Source organism: Enoplosus armatus, chromosome 11 (genome assembly GCF_043641665.1).
Source record: "Enoplosus armatus isolate fEnoArm2 chromosome 11, fEnoArm2.hap1, whole genome shotgun sequence".
NCBI lineage: Eukaryota > Metazoa > Chordata > Actinopteri > Centrarchiformes > Enoplosidae > Enoplosus > Enoplosus armatus.
This window is the reverse complement of record NC_092190.1, coordinates 9,915,598-9,934,383: the sequence shown is the minus strand read 5'-3', so window position 1 is coordinate 9,934,383 and position 18,786 is coordinate 9,915,598. Positions and strand designations below refer to the sequence as shown.

General features: G+C 40.4%; 1 protein-coding gene across 1 annotated transcript; it reads left to right on the top strand.

The window, feature by feature from the left end:
* Window positions 1-1,442: 1,442 nt before the first annotated feature.
* Window positions 1,443-18,520, top strand: sytl5 (synaptotagmin-like 5). Its single transcript, XM_070914904.1, has 17 exons — window positions 1,443-1,561; window positions 1,646-1,861; window positions 4,146-4,258; window positions 4,404-4,521; window positions 5,753-5,896; window positions 6,586-6,694; window positions 6,805-6,934; window positions 9,075-9,175; window positions 9,862-9,957; window positions 11,995-12,060; window positions 14,007-14,185; window positions 15,413-15,515; window positions 15,612-15,773; window positions 15,861-15,969; window positions 16,713-16,851; window positions 17,444-17,652; window positions 18,378-18,520. The coding sequence occupies exons 1-17, from the start codon at window positions 1,443-1,445 to the stop codon at window positions 18,518-18,520; spliced, it is 2,256 nt and encodes a 751-aa protein (XP_070771005.1).
* Window positions 18,521-18,786: the final 266 nt, after the last annotated feature.

Genomic DNA, 18,786 nt, shown 5'->3' with positions numbered 1-18,786 from the left:
TTATTGACAGGATGGAAAGCTATTTTTATGGAAATCCGGTTATTCACAGCAGTTTACTTGATCAGGCACTGCAGCTAGATTGAGAATATGGTCTGTGTGTGTGTGTGTGTGTGTGTGTGTGTGTGTGTGTTCATGTATAGCATTGAAATCACAGTAACATCAGAAGAAATCAGATCCATGTAGCATTTCCACAGCACAGTTAGGAGTGACATTTCCACTATTTCACACTGTTCCCTGTGGAGCATTTATCATAATCAATGTGGCCATACCTCATGTGGTGGAGCCATTAAACGCAGGGTTGGTGGGTTCATCCCTGGCTCCTGCTGTCCATATGTCATAGTGTGTTTTAGCCAGATACTGAACTCCAAACTGCTCACAATGAGTGTGTATGCACTACAGCCATGCCAGTGGCTCTGTGAGACTCTACTTTTGAGCTAGATGCTAATGTCAGCATGCTAACATGCTGATGTGAAGCAGGAAATGGATGACGGCGCTAGATGAAAAGTCAGAGGATCACTAAAATTATTACAATTCATCCCGGGGTGACCATAAATATCTGCACTAAATTTCATGCCAATCCATCTAATAGTTGTTTGATATTTTGATAAAAACCACAAACGTCAACTTCATGGTGGCACTGGAGAAAAAGTCAGGGGATGACCAAAGTCTATAGGCTTCATCGCCTGGGCACCATGAATATAAATGGGAATCCATCCAACAGTTGTTGAGATATTTCAGTCTGGACCAAAGTGGTGGACAGGCTGACATTTCCATCCCTAGAGCCATGCCACTCACATGTCTAAAAAGTCAGTCTCTTTCTATAAAAGCGTCTGCCAAATTAATGTTGTGTAGCTGTGTGCATTGGCATGCAGGTGTGCAGATAATTAGTCTTGTCGTGAATTTCAGGGAAAGATGGAGCTTTGCTAATAGAAGCTGAGAAATGTCAGTGTTGTGCTCTGAATGTCAGGCTTGGAGCCTAATTGGGAGGCTGTTAAGCTGCTGTGATCTGTCAAATGTCTACCAATTGCTTGTGCTTCCCCTTGTAATCCTGAAAATCATTGTCTTATTTTGATTAATGCTTTTTACACTGGCTCATTAACCAGGACTTTAACTGTCAACCCATTTATTGGTATTTGTAAGTATTATTTAAGTTATTAATGTCAGCTATATTTTACCGACTTTCCCTTGTGTTTGTTTGACTTCATCTAGGTTTCCTGAGAGTGGTAACCTCTTGTCAGCTTCCCCAAGAAACAGAAGATTTGAGGAGGAAACGCTGGAGGGAAGTTCAGACTATGCCAGCACTAAAAGATCAACAACCCGATCGTTAGCAGAACATTACAGAAAGAGGAGCACTTTGCAGCACAATGTAGTTCTTTCTGACTTCCTCCATGCAACGTCTTTGCTTGGCTGATTTCATTGGCCGAGTGTAGACTGAGGGACCAATGGAGCAGGACGGGGAGGATCTGAACCTCTCCTTTCTGCTGGAACATGAAAGAGATATGATCCTGAAGGTGCTGCAGAAAGATGAGAAATTGAGGAAACGGGAGGAGAAGAGGATACGGTGAGGACTTCTGTATCACCATTTGAACTCATGTTTTCTCAACTCTCAGTTTTCTTAACATCTCTTGATCTTCTCCTCCAACAGTAAGCTGAAGAACGAGCTGCTGGAGATCAAACGAAAAGGCTCCCGTCGGCCCCAGGAGCTGGGAGAGCGACAGTGCGCTCGCTGCATGAAGGCTTTGGGCCTGATCTTCGACCGCGGAGATCTCTGCGAGGAGTGTCAGCTGCGCATTTGCAGTGACTGCCGCGTTAAAGCTCCCAGCACACGCCAGTGGAGGTGCAACGTTTGTGCCAAGATCTCGTAAGTGTGATGCCTGAAGGGACCAAAACAGGAATGGAGTCCAGATGGTTTGGATTGGATGGTTAATGACACATCTGTCTTCATTTGTCTGTGAGTGCCTCAGGTGTGTCAGTGCTGTGATCTTCTACAAGGCTTAAAAGAATAACCCACCCAAACCCAAACACTAAAGCACTAAAAACCTTTTTCATAGCACATATAGCATGGCTTGTCATAGCAGGAACATAACAGTAAAAACGACTGCATCCCGTTTAGGTGAGCTGGTACTTTCTGGCTCACTGTCTTGGCACTTGATGGAGCTGAGCCATCACCTGTGCTTTTCCTGCTATGAGTTCCCAAACTTTTTTAAACTATGGCACCCCTTTATAGATTTTGTTCTTCATAGTAAAAATATGTATATTAAGGTTTGTTTTGTATTGAGATGACGTTGCACTATTGCGGCATTTGACAATTTTTTCTGCAAGTGAGGCACTCGAGTGTGAGACAGCCAGCTTCCCCTCTCTGTGAAAGGATGTAAGCCCAGTCATATTCACCGTACAATCTAATTTTACTTCTTTTGTTTATCTCAGACTGTGTTGAGGGATGTGTAATCTTTCCTTTGAGCTCTGTTTACAATGACAAATCTTTCCATTGCTGCTCTGACAATCGCTATTTCTGACTGATGTGCATATGGAAAGCATGCAGGTAAATAAACAGCTTATTTTTTTTACCTGAAGTTAGCTTTGTTTCAGAAAGTTCACTCACCTCCAGTTCCCTCTGTATACTATGCAGTCCTACACATCTCTACATCCAGGATGTCACCCAAACTCTGCGCCTTTTTCCTCCTTTTTTGGCCTTTTCAGCTCAAATGTCACTGCATATAAACAGTGCATGCTGCTGGTTGCCGTCCATGTTTGTTTTGGTAGAAGAACACACAGAACACAGAACAGCTGGCGTTCTCGCTGGATTTGTGGCGTTGTCTATTGCCAGTTGTTACTGACCAGTTGTCCATTGTGTTGTCTAGTGAATTTACTCAATCATAATATTTCTGCTCCTTCCAGACTAAAAAATCTGTGCAAGTTTGTGGAAACTTTCTTTATGTGTGGTTTGTCCAGTCTTTGTAGGTTTCAGCTTTCAGCTTTCAGGTTTGTCTCAAGCTTTAGTTGCTGTATTGCTGCATTTTAAAGCAGTTTTAGATACATTGATTTCTTCCATTTTGATACGTTTTAAAACACTTTAGTTAATTGTCAACTTGTTTTTGTATGGTGAAAGACTGATCTGGGGAGCCTTGGAGGACAGGCATCCTCAAGACACCCCTGTTTGGGGACCACTGGTTTATATATTCCAGACAAAGAAGTGATGTGAAATATTTACAGTTCTGTTATTAGGAACTAACCAAATCATTACTGGTAAACATCAGGATTGGTGTCTGTTCTTCAGAATCAATTAGCAGTGGGTTCTTCTTCTTCTTCTACAATCACTTTGTACACTCAACATTCACACAATAAAAAATCGATAGCAGAGATAGTCTGAATAATTACACCGTGGCCACAACATGTTGTTTTTGAATACGTGAAAGAAGTATAACCTTTCTCAACTCTCTCTAGAAGTTTTTACAGTATATGCTCCCTCCACCTACACATGTAACCCACAGCTAAAGTTCACATGCAGAAAATCACCAACTGAAACTCAAGTAGACAAAGCAGAAGGAGGAAACGTGGTTCACCAATCACTCTTTATCCAGGGTATCTGCAGGTTTTGAAGGTTTCTAGCCTGCAGTAGGAAGTAATGTTAGTTATGTTTTTATTTGTGATTTCACTGGCTGAAAAATCCCCAGCACTCTTGTTTCAGACCTCTGATTTTATGTTAAATTCATATGTGGACCTCAAAGAAATTAAATATTTTGAAAATGTGTTAATCCATTTATTCATCCATCCATTTTCTGCTGCCTATCCATGTCCTCATCATGTAATGATTAATTAATGATATTATTAGGAATTATTGTTATATACAGCTGACAATAATGGTAAATAATTCTACGCCTTATCATCCCAACTGGTTTTCATTGATATCTTTCATACTCTGGCCGGTATGACTGTAAAACAGATATTAAATGAAATATTATTATATTAAATTGATATTAAAAGGTCTTACATTTACTATGAACCCTGCAGGCACTCGGTCATAACAAAATAACTTACTGATTGATGATATAGATAAGAGTTTAGGTGGATTTTTCCTTTTAAAAAACACTGGTTGTGTGTTGAAGCTTTGAATTCCCAGTAAATGGTGGACGGTGTGTTTGCAGGGAGCTGAAGGTGGTAACAGGAGAGTGGTTCCTGGAGGAGCGGTCCAAGCGCTTTGAGCAGGGAGTGCCGAGCAGTGACGTGATCAAACAGACAATCATGAGTAGCCCGCCCAGTGAGTTTCACCACCAATGTCCTGAAAACTGTAAAACTGTCATCCACACCGTAATGATTCAGTGGAAATAGTATGTTTTGGTGGTGAAGTTGTGAAGGATAGACGTTGATTTTATTAATGGCTTCTTGATGTTTTTGATCAAAAGCCACAGACAGAAAGTCTACAGAAAACCTGTCAGCCCCTTCTGAATCAGAGAGACCCGACACCCCAAGATCCAACAGAGGTGCAATACTCAACGCTGTGGACGGTGTAAGGAGGAAAGGGTAAGTAGTGGAAATACAAAACAATCCATGTTCATCCAACCACATACGTATACGTCTGAATTTAACAGGGTTTACTTTTATAAAACAGGATAAAATTTGAAGGAACTCTTGCAGTGTGTTGAGGACTCACCTCAGCACAGATGCGTCAGAAAAGATCAAGTGGATGCTTGTTTGATTTTTCAGAGACCCTGAATGCATTTTGAAACACTTTTAGTAAAGCAACACAGCAGTAATTGCATCACTCCTCATCTTGGCTGCACGCTAATGGTTCCTGAAAGCATCACAGTGATTCAGACAAAGAAGCCATGTAGACAAAAATCAAACCAGCTGTGATAGATATGAGGGCAAAAAATGAACTTCTTTACCTTCAAAATCACAACAAGCTGCGATTTCTTCATCAGAGTGGTGGCTGCTGAAGACTTTCTCATTAATAAATTAAATAACTTATTATTAAGGAAAATGAAAACAATTTATTAAGATATTAAACATTTTTATTGAACACATGTCTTATTTGCAGCAATGTTTGATATTAAAAATGGTGTTCCTGCATTTTGTCCACTATTTCATAACGAGGAAGCAGTCAGAGGGAAAGGGTTCATATTTTAAATCTGCATATGAATCTGGATCAAAATTCACATCTGGATCAAAGTCTAGCTGAGGCTGATAGGAATGTCATTAGCTTTGCAGGTATTTGGTCAATTTTGGAAATAATAACTTTGACCTGCTGGTGGCGCTATATGAAAAGTTAGAGATCAGTTCACCCTCTAAGCAAAATCTGGTATCTGTACCAAATTTCAGGCAATCCATCCAATAGTTGTCAAAACATCTCACTAAAAAAACATCAACCCTAGAGGAAAAGTCACCAAAGTCCGTAGGATTCTTCCTGTTGGGAACATGAATGTCTGTAGAAAACCATACAGTCTGTACCTGCACCATGGCTCAGGGCCTCAATTTCCAAGAGATTTCACTAAAATCTATCAGGACGTTTTTTTTATATCCTGCTAACCTACTTAGTGGAAATGATTAATCAAAATAATTGCTATGTAATAATGTACCAGGGTTGTTCATCCCTAACTAAAGTGCATTTCCTCTGCAGGATGCAAATTGTAGAGTTGAGTGACTGAGATGATTTTGATAAGAGGGGGCAGAGAGACACAGTGTAATGACTCTGCAATACTGGACTGATTTTCTCCAATATACAGTAGATAACAGACTGTGTGTGTGTGTGTAGAAGGATGAAGATGGATAAAAAAGGCAGCCGACCCACCTTGAAGCCGGAGAACGGAGTCGACAGCGCCAGCGTCAAATCTGCTTCTGATGGAGATGCTCAAAGTGTACGAAGTGCTCGCTCTGCTCCGAGTCCACGTTCAAACAGGTGCCCATCCACACTACCAATAGACTGAGCTATGTACTGTATAGAGCTGCAACGACTAGTCGATTAATCGATTAGTTGTCAACTGTTAAATTAATCGCCAACTATTTTGATAACCGTTTTAAGAAAAAATGTCCAAATTCTCTTATTTCAGCTTCTCAAATGTGAATATTTTCTGGTTTCTTTAGTCCTCTATGACACTAAACTGAATATCTTTGTGTTGTGGACAAAACAAGACATTTGATGACGTCACCTTGGGCTTTGGGAAACCACTTGATATCAATCATATTATCGCTCCATAAGAGTTATCGCAGTTTTGGAAGCTGTTTTGAGCTCTAAAAAAATGTTTTTAGATTAGACATTTATTTAAAACTGGATTATATCTGTTTGAAAAGTGAACACTTTCAGGCATCAAGGCTTCATAACTGTTTTGAAAACATTTGACTAGAAAGGAAACATTCATTAAAGAAGAATCAAGTGAGATGGCAATGACAGTTTTTAAAAGCTCAGTCACACTGAAGCGTCTTGAGTAAATCTTATCTATGCAGCTAAAGAGCCTCAGGCAGGTTGTTTCCCACAAGTGTTACACAACTATGCAAGACTTCAAGTAATGTTATTTCATGACGAAGGATGAAGGGAATGCCAGGGGTGTTAAATACTTGTTGTTGAACTAGTTTCTTCCTGGTTTTCAGGGGCGGCGCGATGGCCTTGGAGTCCTCGGGGATGCCCACGGTACCCAACAACCTGCGCTCCCAAACTCCGGACAGATCCTCCACTTCCAGCGACAACCGGAGGGTCAGGGTCAGCAACTGATACACACAAACACAAAACACACACACAGCAACACACTAGGGTAAACTATCCAGATTCAGTTGTTATTTTAACAGCTTGGGTGTGTGTTTGCCACACAGCCTGACGGAGCGGAGAGCGTTGCCAGTTTACACTCCAGCGACAGTGCGTCTGAGAAAAAAGCTGCCAACCATCACAGGACGAACTCAGGCGCCCCGACCATTTCTGTGTCCAGGGCCTCTGTTTCATCAGGTATCTCGCTCCAACCCACACCTCTCGCTTTGCTTTGTCTTGTTTTTTTGAAGCGACGTGACTCCTGCTGTTATCTCACAGCTTCACACACAAAACGGTTCGATATCTGAGTCACAGTTTCAAGATGTGTTAGAGGCAGCAGTATCATACTGAATCAAAGCTGATGTTACACAGTCTAACCAGGGCTGTGCAGAAACACGCAGCTGCTCTCCAACCCTGTTAAGTACCTCGTAAAAAGGACAAAACTTATTCTCCTTCTGTCGGGAGCAGATGTCACGTCTGCCAAAATTACACTTACACCCCAGTCACTGTTCTCCTTTATGTGTTGAACTCTCCTCTTTCTTTCTTAAGTATAATCTCCTCCACTTTGTCTCTCTGTCTGTGTCAGACCCTTTATCTTCACCAGTAACAGCTGCTAAGAAGTGTGTCAAGATTTTAAAAAGGCTCTGATTAGTGTTGTTAGCTGGAAAAGAGCTGCCGAGTGAGTGTCGTAGGATCTCCACTCCCACAGAAACCAAATATTCAGTATTATATACGATATATATACTGAAGATGTTACCATTTTGTTTTGAAGCATTGTATTTGCAGTTGTAAGGATAGATTTTTAAGATCCTAGTACTTTTATATAATCTTATTTATTGGCTTTTATATGGTTGATGTGTTCCAAAGATACAGTTTGTCCCAGGAGGAGTCCTCAGATCCTTAGACTCACTGTTTCAAAATCTCAGTCAAAGACTAAAGCTGCCCCCTGCAGTTTTAGACCCAGTTTTGCCTGCTTATTTTTTAATTTCAAAATCTAACTCAACTCTTTCTCTTTTTTGCCTTTGTATGTATTTTACATGTTTAAATGAATGCTTCAGTATTTTCTCTCATTGTAAAGACTGGAAGCGAGGACAGCAGCTATGCTGGCTATCTCAGGTTCAAATGCCTTCCAGCTTAGTAAGGCTTAGTAATTAGCATCTCATCTGTTTACACAAAACATCTCATTTACACAAACAGTCTTTTTAAACCTTTTTAAAAACCAAAATCACAAGAGCAAAAGGGTCAGGAATGGATTACCTATGTGTTAGACTAGACTTAGACTTTATTCATCCCACAGCGGGGACATCTTATTTGTTTACCTGCTTTAACTGCAATCATTAGCATTTCCAACTAACTAATCTTAGATTAAGGGGTTTGGTATGGTAGCTAGATATCCCTTAATTTGTCCATTAATTTCAAAAGGCAAAAACACTTTAATTTGAAAAGCCCTTAGCTAAAAAGTGCAATTTAAGGGGTACACCATCGTTTAATTATCAATTTAAGGTGTTTTTAAAGGGTTCTTAAAAACTAAACCCCTTAAAAACTCCTTCATATTAAAAACCCTTAATTAGGTAGCTTTTAAGGGGCAGATGAATGTATATCGAATATCTATTCTCTGTTTTGGCTCCATCAGATCGGGATAGCAACGCCAGCTCATTTCATTGGACACCATCAATTCGTCAAATTAATTTGTTACTAATAAATAATAGATATCAGTTAATCATAATGCTAATTTAGCTAACAACCACTAAAGCTAACTGATTATTATCTTCTGAGCTAAGACAGTTAAGAATGGTAGTCATGTTAGCTAACTGGACAATATTAAAACGCTGGTTAAACAGGTAACTGTTAGAAGTTTTAGTTTGCCAGTTGTCTAATTGGCATAATCTATGTATGTCTGATCATTACGTTAATTGGCTGAAACGTTTTCAGGTGCAAATGAATTATATTTTAAGGGATTTTAATTGTACCTGTATGTATTTATTTTATTTTATGTTTAATTTTATGAGATCATTAGGATCTTGACTGATATGAAGGTCTGAAATGTTTTCTTTCTATTTACTCTCAGTTTACTCTTAATGTAAAGCACTTTTAGCTGCATTTCTTGCACATTAGGTGCAAAATAAATTTGGTTTGTTATTATTACTATTATATGGAGTTTGGAAATTTGCACACATGGTAATAATCATTCGTTTCTACTCTCTTACACTGTCTGCTTTTGTTGTGTCTGTGTTTGCCTTCTGGCCCCTCACTCCCTTCAAACAGCATCTTTGAAACTACTTCTTTTTTTTTTTCTCACTCCTCCTCTGCATCTCCCTCTCCTCCCTCCCTGCACCAGATCACAGTCGCTCAGAGATGGACCTCTCAGCTCCTGGTTCTGAACCCAGTGACGACGCCTTCAGTCTCAGAAGCCGTTCAGTCCCTGGGCTCAACGAAACAGTAAGCGGCATCAGCCTGTCCCTTTATCCTCCTTCAGCTGGATCCCCGCACACTGATCACATGTTAGATTTCTGCAACAAATTCACCACAGACTTCAATCACAGCAAAACACTTTGAGCATGAAATTCACACAGCCTGTTTGATTTTTCAGTGCCCTTTTTAAATCCATACATCTACTATAATGCGTCCATATCGAGCTCAGGATCTGTGGGCCGATGAACCCAACGTGGTGCCTCAGACGTGGGGCTGAATGTTAATTTCGCTTCAGAGCTCACTTCAAAGAGCATGACAACATCTAAACAGCTGTAGGCTGGAAACAGGTGGAGGATCTGGTGGTCAGTATAGGGCTGCTTTGTCTCTGTGCTTACTGAGTGATCATTTGCATTCAAAGCGATTCACGGAAATGCAGGCATTCAGACACACACATGATTTTTTTTTTTTTTACTCATCCATTCATGGTCCCAAGTTTATGGTAAACCCAATGACATTGTGATTTTGTGCGTGGAAAACGTGTAAACAAATTACCATACTCTGTCCTGACTCTGTCTGATTGAATTTATGGAAGCTGGCTGCATCCACCCACACAGAGCTGTGGTGTGGAAAACCGTGCTACGTTCAAAGACGCTTTGGCCAGCCTCCCAGATGCCATCTCCCTTTTGATTAAATCTGAATTCTGTCATCTGCAGGAGTTTTCTGATGAGGATGCGGAGGAAGACATCGATGCCCTGATGTCGGCCCACAGCAAGACTGCCAGCCGACGCTTCAGCAACGCAGTGTCAACGGTAACACCCATGTTAAAGCTTGCACAAACGCAACAAGATCAAAAACAGATTCTGGGAAGTCCTGTATGCATACTGCGCAGTACAAACATGTACATGCACACTGTGTATACACACATTACTTAATCACCATCACCTGACGCATGAGTCAGGTGTGTATGTTCTATTGTTGACTGTGTAAACATGGTGAGAGCTTTGGGGCCGGGGGACATCTTGTGTCACGAACACCTTCCACTGCACGCTTAGGAAGCCTGCTGCATTTACATAAACTATCTTGACTTTGTAGTATGATAATGTTAAGGGTTAATTTCGTGAATGTGAAAAACATGCTGCAGAAACACATTTGTACTTTACGTTGAAATGTGATTTTTCAATGCCCTCAACACCGTACATTGAATTGGAATCTATTGTATTTGGGCGGAGGCACCAATGAGGGATATATAGTGGGCACATAAAACTATCTGCTTGGTTAAATTTGATTTATTACACATAATTGATATTGTTTTTTACTTTATTTGATTTTCCATGTTTACCATGTTTGCAAAGTGAACCTAGTCACACATGTTATTTTCCTCTGGACACCTTCACGACCAACTATTAAGTATTTAGTGTGGCAGAAAATCCTTTTATTCAAATGGCCTAAATAATTGGCTTATTTGGTGACTCATACCGTGTTCATTTTTCTGTGTGTCTGTGTGTCGGTGTAATTTGAGAGCTGCATAGGTAAACAGGCGAGACAGACGTCCTGCCTGTCTGACATTTATCACGTCGTCTCATAAATGACAACAACGGCCGTCACTGAGCTGCTGCTGGCTGTATGAATGGAAGTGGAAGGAGGTGATGAGAGACATTATGCAGATAGTTGTGTCTGTCCACTGTTACATGATTCACTTCATGGAGGGCATTGGGTGGATAATGAAAGCACTACTGAAGTAGTGTTAGTGCCATTTATTTAATCGCGAAATTTCCATTAGCGGTTACATTGTGTTTTTCAATCTTAATTTCTATTCTATTAATTCAATTTTGATGATGAATCAGAATGAGCAACAAATATGCACTCATTTGCCAGTTTATTAGGTACAACTTGTTCAAACTAATGCAGTCTTATATAAATGCTGCCTTCATGAAGGTTATAATGTTCAGTTCTTGTTCTGTGTATGGAGGTGTTCATTTTGGAAGATGTAGTGTGAGGTGTTGTTGAATTGTATTGGTTTATAAAGAGGGGTGTTTCTGTTATTTAGCCTACCCTCATTGATAAATTGATTAAATGGAATGGACAAAATAAGTAAAAGTAAAATTAAAGTAAAAAGCACTGGACAAATTAGAAATGTGACCTGATGATGGCACAAGGTGAAAAGTTAAGGGATCACCAAAGCTGTGACAGGGAGGGGGACATGAATGTCTGTAGCACATTTCATAGCAATCCATCCAGTAGTTGTTGAGACATTACAATCAAAACCACAAATGTCAACCTGCATGTGGCGCGAGATGAAAAGTTAAGGAATCATTAGGATTCATCCTGTGGGGAACATCAATGTCTGTACAAAATTTCATGGCAATCCATCCAATACATGCTGAGATATTTCAATCTCTATCATCCCTCGGGCAACACCACTGGTGTGGCTAAAACAATCAGAAAACATTTAAAATTATAAATATATATGTAATGATTTCATCGACAGTAAACATCATGGAGGAACTGCTCCTCTTCCTCTTTCTGACTGTTGCCCTGTGTGTGTGTGTGTGTGTGTGTGTGTGTGTGTGTCCAGTGTTGATTTCACAGACGATTCCAGATGAGTTGTAATCTCTGTGGTTTCATCTGATAATCACCATGGTAACCGTGTGCAATGTGGTTTCTGGCCGTGCTGCTGTAGACATCGGTTTCTGCAGCTCCTCCTCGGGGGCCGGGGGTCTGTGCTCGGGGTCTGCCTCTATCACTAACACATCAAAGTGCTCAGATCTCTCTCCTTCTCCTCTTTTTCCCTCTTTCCTTTCCCCCGTTTATCTCTCCCTCTATCTCTTAAACGAATCGGCTGCTAGTCTTCCACTCCCGGCTCAGAGAGAAGGTGGGGGTACCTCAATGTCCCTGACTCGGATGCTGAGACTGTAAGTCTCCTCTTCCACGTTTGTGCATGCATTATATCCACCACCAGAACAGTAAGGTGCAGCAGAAAAGCACCAGAGCATGAATATTACATTTGATATATAATGTTTACTGTTTTTTCCTGAATGATCAGTGTGTGTTTGTGCTTTTCTTAATATTTTTTTAATGTCTACTCCCATGAAGTCTAAGCTCCTCATATTAAACTAGTCATGTATCACACAGGCTCCCTGCAGGATATACAGTAAGTGAGGAAGACTTTCCAGTAGAGGAAGCACAGTGTGGCTCAATTCTGGCTTCTTTACTTCAGCGCTCACCAGACAGCAATGTTATTATCAGTGGATTAAACCAGTTACATCCTGTCCAAAGCTTCAGCAGTCATGTTTGCCTGCTTCCCAAGAAATGTTCCATACAAAATGACCTGCTGCGTTCATAATGATTTGGAGTCTTTTGTTTATGAAATAGGTTTTGCAGGTACACAATATGAGGAGGCAAAATGTGGACTTCAAGCTCTCGTGTGAGACTTTTTACTTTTTAATTTGGCAATCTGTGAAACACAGGAGGTGTCGCCACACAGGTCAATACACTCACTGTTCGACAGTCAATGTAAAGGTAACTTTGTGGAAGTTACTGGTAATAATAAAACCACTGGGGTTTTTACTTTATTTTGCCTTTTTGGTTTTTGTTCCTGTTTATTCTTCTGATTATATACTTTTATTCCATGTTCCTTTTACCTAATCTGCCTCTTATTTGACCGAGATGTCTTTGTTGTTTGTGTTTAATTTTTTTATGACTTGCAATTAGAGTTGAAAGGATTCGGAGATTATAGTTAATCAACAGAAAATGAATCGGCACCGGCAAGTCATTTTCAAACAAACATTTTGTGGTTCCCGACTCTCACTTGTTGCTGCTTTTATTTGTCTTATGTGATAGTAAATTGGATATCTTTTGGATTTTAGACTGTCAGACAAAATAAGCACATTTAAAACTGTGACAGAGACCAGAACATTAATGTCTTAATCAAGAATATAATTGTCATGTTGATCAATAAGGCATAATCATTAGTCGCAGTCCTACTTGCAGTTTTTATTTTGCAACATAACAAGTGGTAATGAGAGGACAAAATATACAGCCTATTCTGAAATCCACAGCTTCTCCAATGTCTCCTTCCCACCCGACCTACACACAGAAACAACCGGGGTCGACCAAAATATGCCAAACTAGAAAAACTTTATATAAAAACTATAAAAGCATAAATCCCAAATGGAAATCAGTGTCACTAATGCGGTTCCACCTCATCTTTTCACTTAGTCTCCCTCAAGGGAAATAGTTTTCTGCTCTACTACACGTCCTGAATGACACACCACATCCTTTCCCATGCAGTAAGTTTTCCAAACTCTGTCACTCACTCCTGAAGAGGAGGCGCTCCAGGTGCATCCATCTTGTCATTATTACTTTCTAAACCCAGTAAACGCAGATAATACTAATTAATTTTAGACATAATACAAACTACAAACCTGTGACAACATGCAAAATATGATAGTGAATTTTCACCTAGAATTGTTGGATTTGGTCGAATGTAAACCTCTGTATCATGGAGGCCCTGTTCATATCTCCTCTAGACTAGAGTGCCCTCATCTCCCCTATGTCCCCAGCATGGTCTACAGTATACAACCTTGTGGGAGTGCAGTTGTAGCAATGTGAAGTTTTAAATGGCATGAGCAATAACATTATGATATATTGCCATATATTTTATTCCAGGTTCACAAAGGGCTGCGACTGTTTCTACCATATTTCTGCAATACTTTAGATGATGTTGTTGTTGTTTTCTTGATCCTCCCTCCTCTCTCTTTTATGCTTTATACATCATGTGGTGCTGTCTGTCTCCTTCTTCCTTTGACCTTCTCCTCCTCTCATATCTCCCTCTCTATCTCCTGTCTTTGCCTAACAGAGTAGCATAAACAGCATGATGAGCATGTACAGTGAGACCGGTGACTATGGCAACGCCAGAGTGAGCGGCGAGATCCTGCTGAAGATCAGCTACAGCTACAAAACCGGTGCTCTCAACGTCCTGGTGAAAGAGTGTCACAACCTGGCAACCGGAGATGAGAGGAGGCAACGCACGGACGCGTAAGAGTGCAAACACAAACACACACAGATACCCAGATAATAAGTGCTTAGATACTCCAAAATGTTGGGAAACACTCACCATTCGCTGTCTTAACCGGGAGTTAGATGAGAATGTCAGTTTAATCTTCTGTGAGTTGAGGAGTGAGAGTGGTCCAGGATGTGTTTAGCCTAGCTTAGCACGGGAACAGAAAGCAGAGGGAAACAGCATCTAAAGAAAAAAGAGAAAAAATACACCTTCCAACAACTCCAACAATTGTCTCTTAGTTATCAAGCTAATGCATCCAAGAGTCAAATGGATTTTGAACTCCACTATGAGGTCGGTACTTTAAGATGTGTACCCTGCTGGTGTTGGACTACAAGTTAAATGTCTATTGAAGTTTATTCTCGACCTTGGACAATACAAAAACAATCCCACTTACTGGATTTGCTTTTTCTGGAGCTTTAAACATATTGCATGTCAGCAACGACATTAACAGCTGGAGTTTGTTCAGTTGTCATGGAGACGGATCTGTTGACACTCAAGCTCAGACGCACTTTTAGGATATCTTGTCCACGTTGACTTAAAAGTTAAGCATTAAAGTTCCAATCTTTTAAATATTCATTCTTTTTTCTTTTTTTTTTAACAATAATGACAATGCTTTGGTTGCCACGTTGGGAAAAATCTCTGTTACTGGTGAGTCAGTAACAATAGTCAAACTATTAATAAAGGAATTAATTAAAGGTCATTTCTAATAAGCCATCAAGTATGCAGTTGTAAATGTTACCATTAATGACGGGTCACATACTTCTCAATGCCTGATAAGACAACAGAAATAGTTTTTACCACTGCATTAAGTCTGCAGTGGTAAATGCTAATAAGTTGTTAATAGATAGATCAACACCATCCATTAGTCACAGCTTATAAAACATTTATAAAGGGTTACTTTAAAATATAATAACTCAACTGCTCATTAAAATACAATGTCTAATTTTCTGTTTCTACACGTTAAATACACAAGACAAAAGGTGTAAAAAAAAAAAAGAGTTATGCTTGCTGTTGTCACTGTCAAACTGTATGACAATATAGTTACCTCTGTTTTGAACACACAGAGATTAAATTAATATCAACTTTTTCATCTAATAAATCAGGAGCAGCTGATATTTTATGTTGTTGGTATAAACAAGAACAAATAGAATCCATCTCCTCCTATGGAGCCGGACTGAGTCACTGTCTGCTCTTCATGGCAGGTATGTGAAGACTTACCTGTTGCCAGATACGTCACGACAGAGCAAGAGGAAGACGAGCATCAAGGCCAACACCATTAACCCCGTTTTCAATGAGAATCTGAGGGTCAGTGGCTGAAAAACTCAATAAGGTTCTTATATGAACTCAAGCTGCCAATTTGAAAACGTTTACCATTAAGCTTGTGCTTTTCTTGTTGTGTAGTACGTGATCAGCCACTCGCAGCTGGAGACTCGAACCCTGCAGGTCTCGGTGTGGCACCACGACCGCTTTGGACACAACAGCTTCCTGGGAGAGGTGGAGCTGACCTTTGACTCCTGGGAGTTTGATTCCCAAATAGAGGACTGGTACGCTCTGCAGCCCAAGGTAGGAGCCAGAATCAAGCATGTTGTCTTCTTCTTCTACGTTATACAGCGCAAACAATGATCAATGATGTGAATGACGTTTGTGTAGCTGGAGAACAATATCGACTCCACAATGCAGTATAAAGGAGAACTGACTGTCGTGTTGAAGTACATACCTGCAGAGAAGAACCTCACGCTGCCTCTGGACCAAGTACAAGGTACATTCATAACTGTCATGACTATTACACATTATATTATACATCATGCTCTAACTCATGTTGTTTTAAAGAGGTGGAATAATTGCCTTAACAACAAAATATCTACATTTTGACAGATAGAGTTTGATGTTTGTTTTCCCTTGAGTAGCTTGTTCAAATCATCTTATTCCACACTGTCATGTTCAGTATATTCTGTATCAGCTTGTTTCAGCTCTTTATTGAAGTTATGGGATGTTTACACTGAGGGAAATAATTAAACCCAAGACTCCATGTTTTTATGGCTGCACCACTCCATCAAATGGAAATATTCTAGATGTCGTTTTATATTTATTTCCATGACATATTTGATATACATTTGGAAACTTTTGGGTCTCTACTAGAATTTAGAATAAATGTTTGCGGGTTTGACTGTAATGATTGTCTTCACAGCATGAGTCTGTAATAATGAGTGACCCACCAGAGGAAGGCTGCTTGTTTACAGAGTTAAATTAAGTTTTCCCAACTTATAGTTATGTATGTTATTTCTTTCTTTTTTTTTTTAAAGCACACACATGCTTGTTATCATAAGTACATGTCCTGAGCGTATATGCTTGGCTGTTTACACACAATGTGCATATTTATGTCAGTGTGCACAAGTTTTCCTCATGTGTAAAGCACGTTTTGTTTCTTCAGTATTACTTCAATAAACCTGAACTTTTGAGTTAGTTTATTTTTTCTGTCTGTCTGCTTCCCTCGCCCCTCAGTGAAGAAAGGGTTCCTGAAAAGCAAGAAGACGAGCAGCTTCACTCTGCCTAAAGGGGGCATGGTTGAGCTGCTGGTCAAAGGAGCCAAAAATCTAACTGCTGTCAAGTCTGGAGGCACTTCTGATCCTTTTGTGAAAGGGTGAGACACTCATTTAGAGTCAGATTAGAAACTTTTGAATGGGGGCCAGACTGAGGCACAGTTTTAAAGAAGGAGGCCACATTCATAAAATGAGTAAAAATGTGTTAAGACTCACTTTTAAAGCCACGATTCTTGGCAATAATGAACTTGTACCTGTAAATAGCCTACAGCCATGATAAGACAACATGACACGATTACATGAGACATGATAAGACACATGACAAGACAACAGACCCCTCAACACAGACATGTAGAAGGCCCCCCACCCCCCTGACATACTGCAGGAGCAAGACACCCAGACTGAAAGAGACTATGTTGTCATTTTATGTCTCTTTGTAGATGTTTTGTGTGTCTTTGTGGTCATTTTGCTTCTCTTTGTAGCTGGTTTTTGTCTCTTTATGGTAGTCTTGCTCCTCTTTGTGGCCACTTTGTGTGTCTTTAAGGTAGTTTTGCTTCTCTATGTAGTTGGTTTGTGTCTCTTTGTAGTCGTTTTGTGTCTTTGTGGTCATTCTGTGTGTCTTTGTAGACGTTTTGCTTCTCTTTGTGGACCCTTGGCTCCCTTGTAACATACCAGCTGTATTCTTTCCCCCAGATACCTCCTCCCTGACAGCAACAAGTCAACCAAGCACAAGACAGTGGTGGAGCGACGCACTGTGAACCCGCAGTGGAACCATACCTTCACCTACTGCGGACTGCAGCCGGGAGACCTCAACAACGTCTGCCTGGAGCTCACTGTGTGGGACAAAGAAGCCCTGGCCAGCAATGTCTTCCTGGGAGGAGTCAGGCTCGGAGCTGGCACAGGTGAGTGTAAGGTTGGACAGTGAGACAAGACTTTTTTTTTCTCACAGTTCTCTGTGTGCTAAAGAGCTGATTCTGTATATCTACAGGAATCATTTCTGCTGTGATGCTTACTCCATAAATGTAAGCCTTTATTCAAATTCAAAGAAACATGGCTTAAAAATATCTTGTAAAATTATAAATTATAAGGACATATATATACACAGAAAACAAAAGTCCTGAATCATAAGTTGCGTCTCACTTATCTGGAAGCCACAGATCTTTAGTTGCACAGTTGAGAGCTGATATTCTTCCTCTGGCTATTGAGGTTGGCAGATTGAAAAATATTCAAAGTTGTATTTTGTATTGCATTGTATTGTACACACTACAATGCTTGGTTATTTTCCATGAAATGGCTCGACAAAACCCTGAACTATTCTGCCATACAGATGATAAAAAATTGGAATTGGATAGGATATTTCAATTTTTATGTTTAAAGGAATAGTTTGACGTTAAATCGAAAATGTCTACCTGTTTTTGTAGTAACATGTCAAAATGTATGAGCAGTGTTCTGGATCTATGTCTTGCACAACACAAAAAGGTTATTTAGAATTATAAAGGTAACTGCAGATATCACTTCATCTAATATCCAAAACTCAAGTGTTGAGAGAGTGTTATGTCCTCAGGGCTCTCTAGTGGCTCTAACAAAGTAAAACAAATGTTTGTGTTTTTTCTCCTCTTCCCTGAAGGCCAAAGCTACGGGAACGAAGTAGACTGGATGGACTCATACGGGGAGGAACGGCGGCTATGGCAACGCATGATTGAAAACCCAGAAGTCCCTCATGAGTGTACTCTGATGCTGCGATCCAGCATGCGCAAGTGCAACACATGAGGCGGACCGAAGCACAGACAGAGAGGATAAAAGAGAATAACAGAGGGAGAGGAGAGAGAGAAAGAAGGGATGTGTAGGTGTTAGGAGAGAGCTGGAGAAGTGGAACCAGGACTCAAATGCTCATAAAGGAACAGAGACCGTCCCTCTCTCTACTTCCTCCCCCCTGAGATGCCCTGTTCAGATCCCTCGTCCTGTCCAGAACAGCCAGTCATGCCTTACACGATCATCCACATGTGTGCCCCCCCCCCCCCCCAAAGCATCTAGTC

Excerpts from the sequence above, each read along its gene's own strand:
- sytl5 (XM_070914904.1), top strand. The coding sequence starts at position 1,443 with ATGGAGCAGGACGGGGAGGATCTGAACCTCTCCTTTCTGCTGGAACAT. Across the intron at positions 14,186-15,412 it reads AGGAGGCAACGCACGGACGC|GTATGTGAAGACTTACCTGT; the intron begins GTAAGAGTGCAA and ends TCTTCATGGCAG. Across the intron at positions 16,852-17,443 it reads TCTGATCCTTTTGTGAAAGG|ATACCTCCTCCCTGACAGCA; the intron begins GTGAGACACTCA and ends TCTTTCCCCCAG.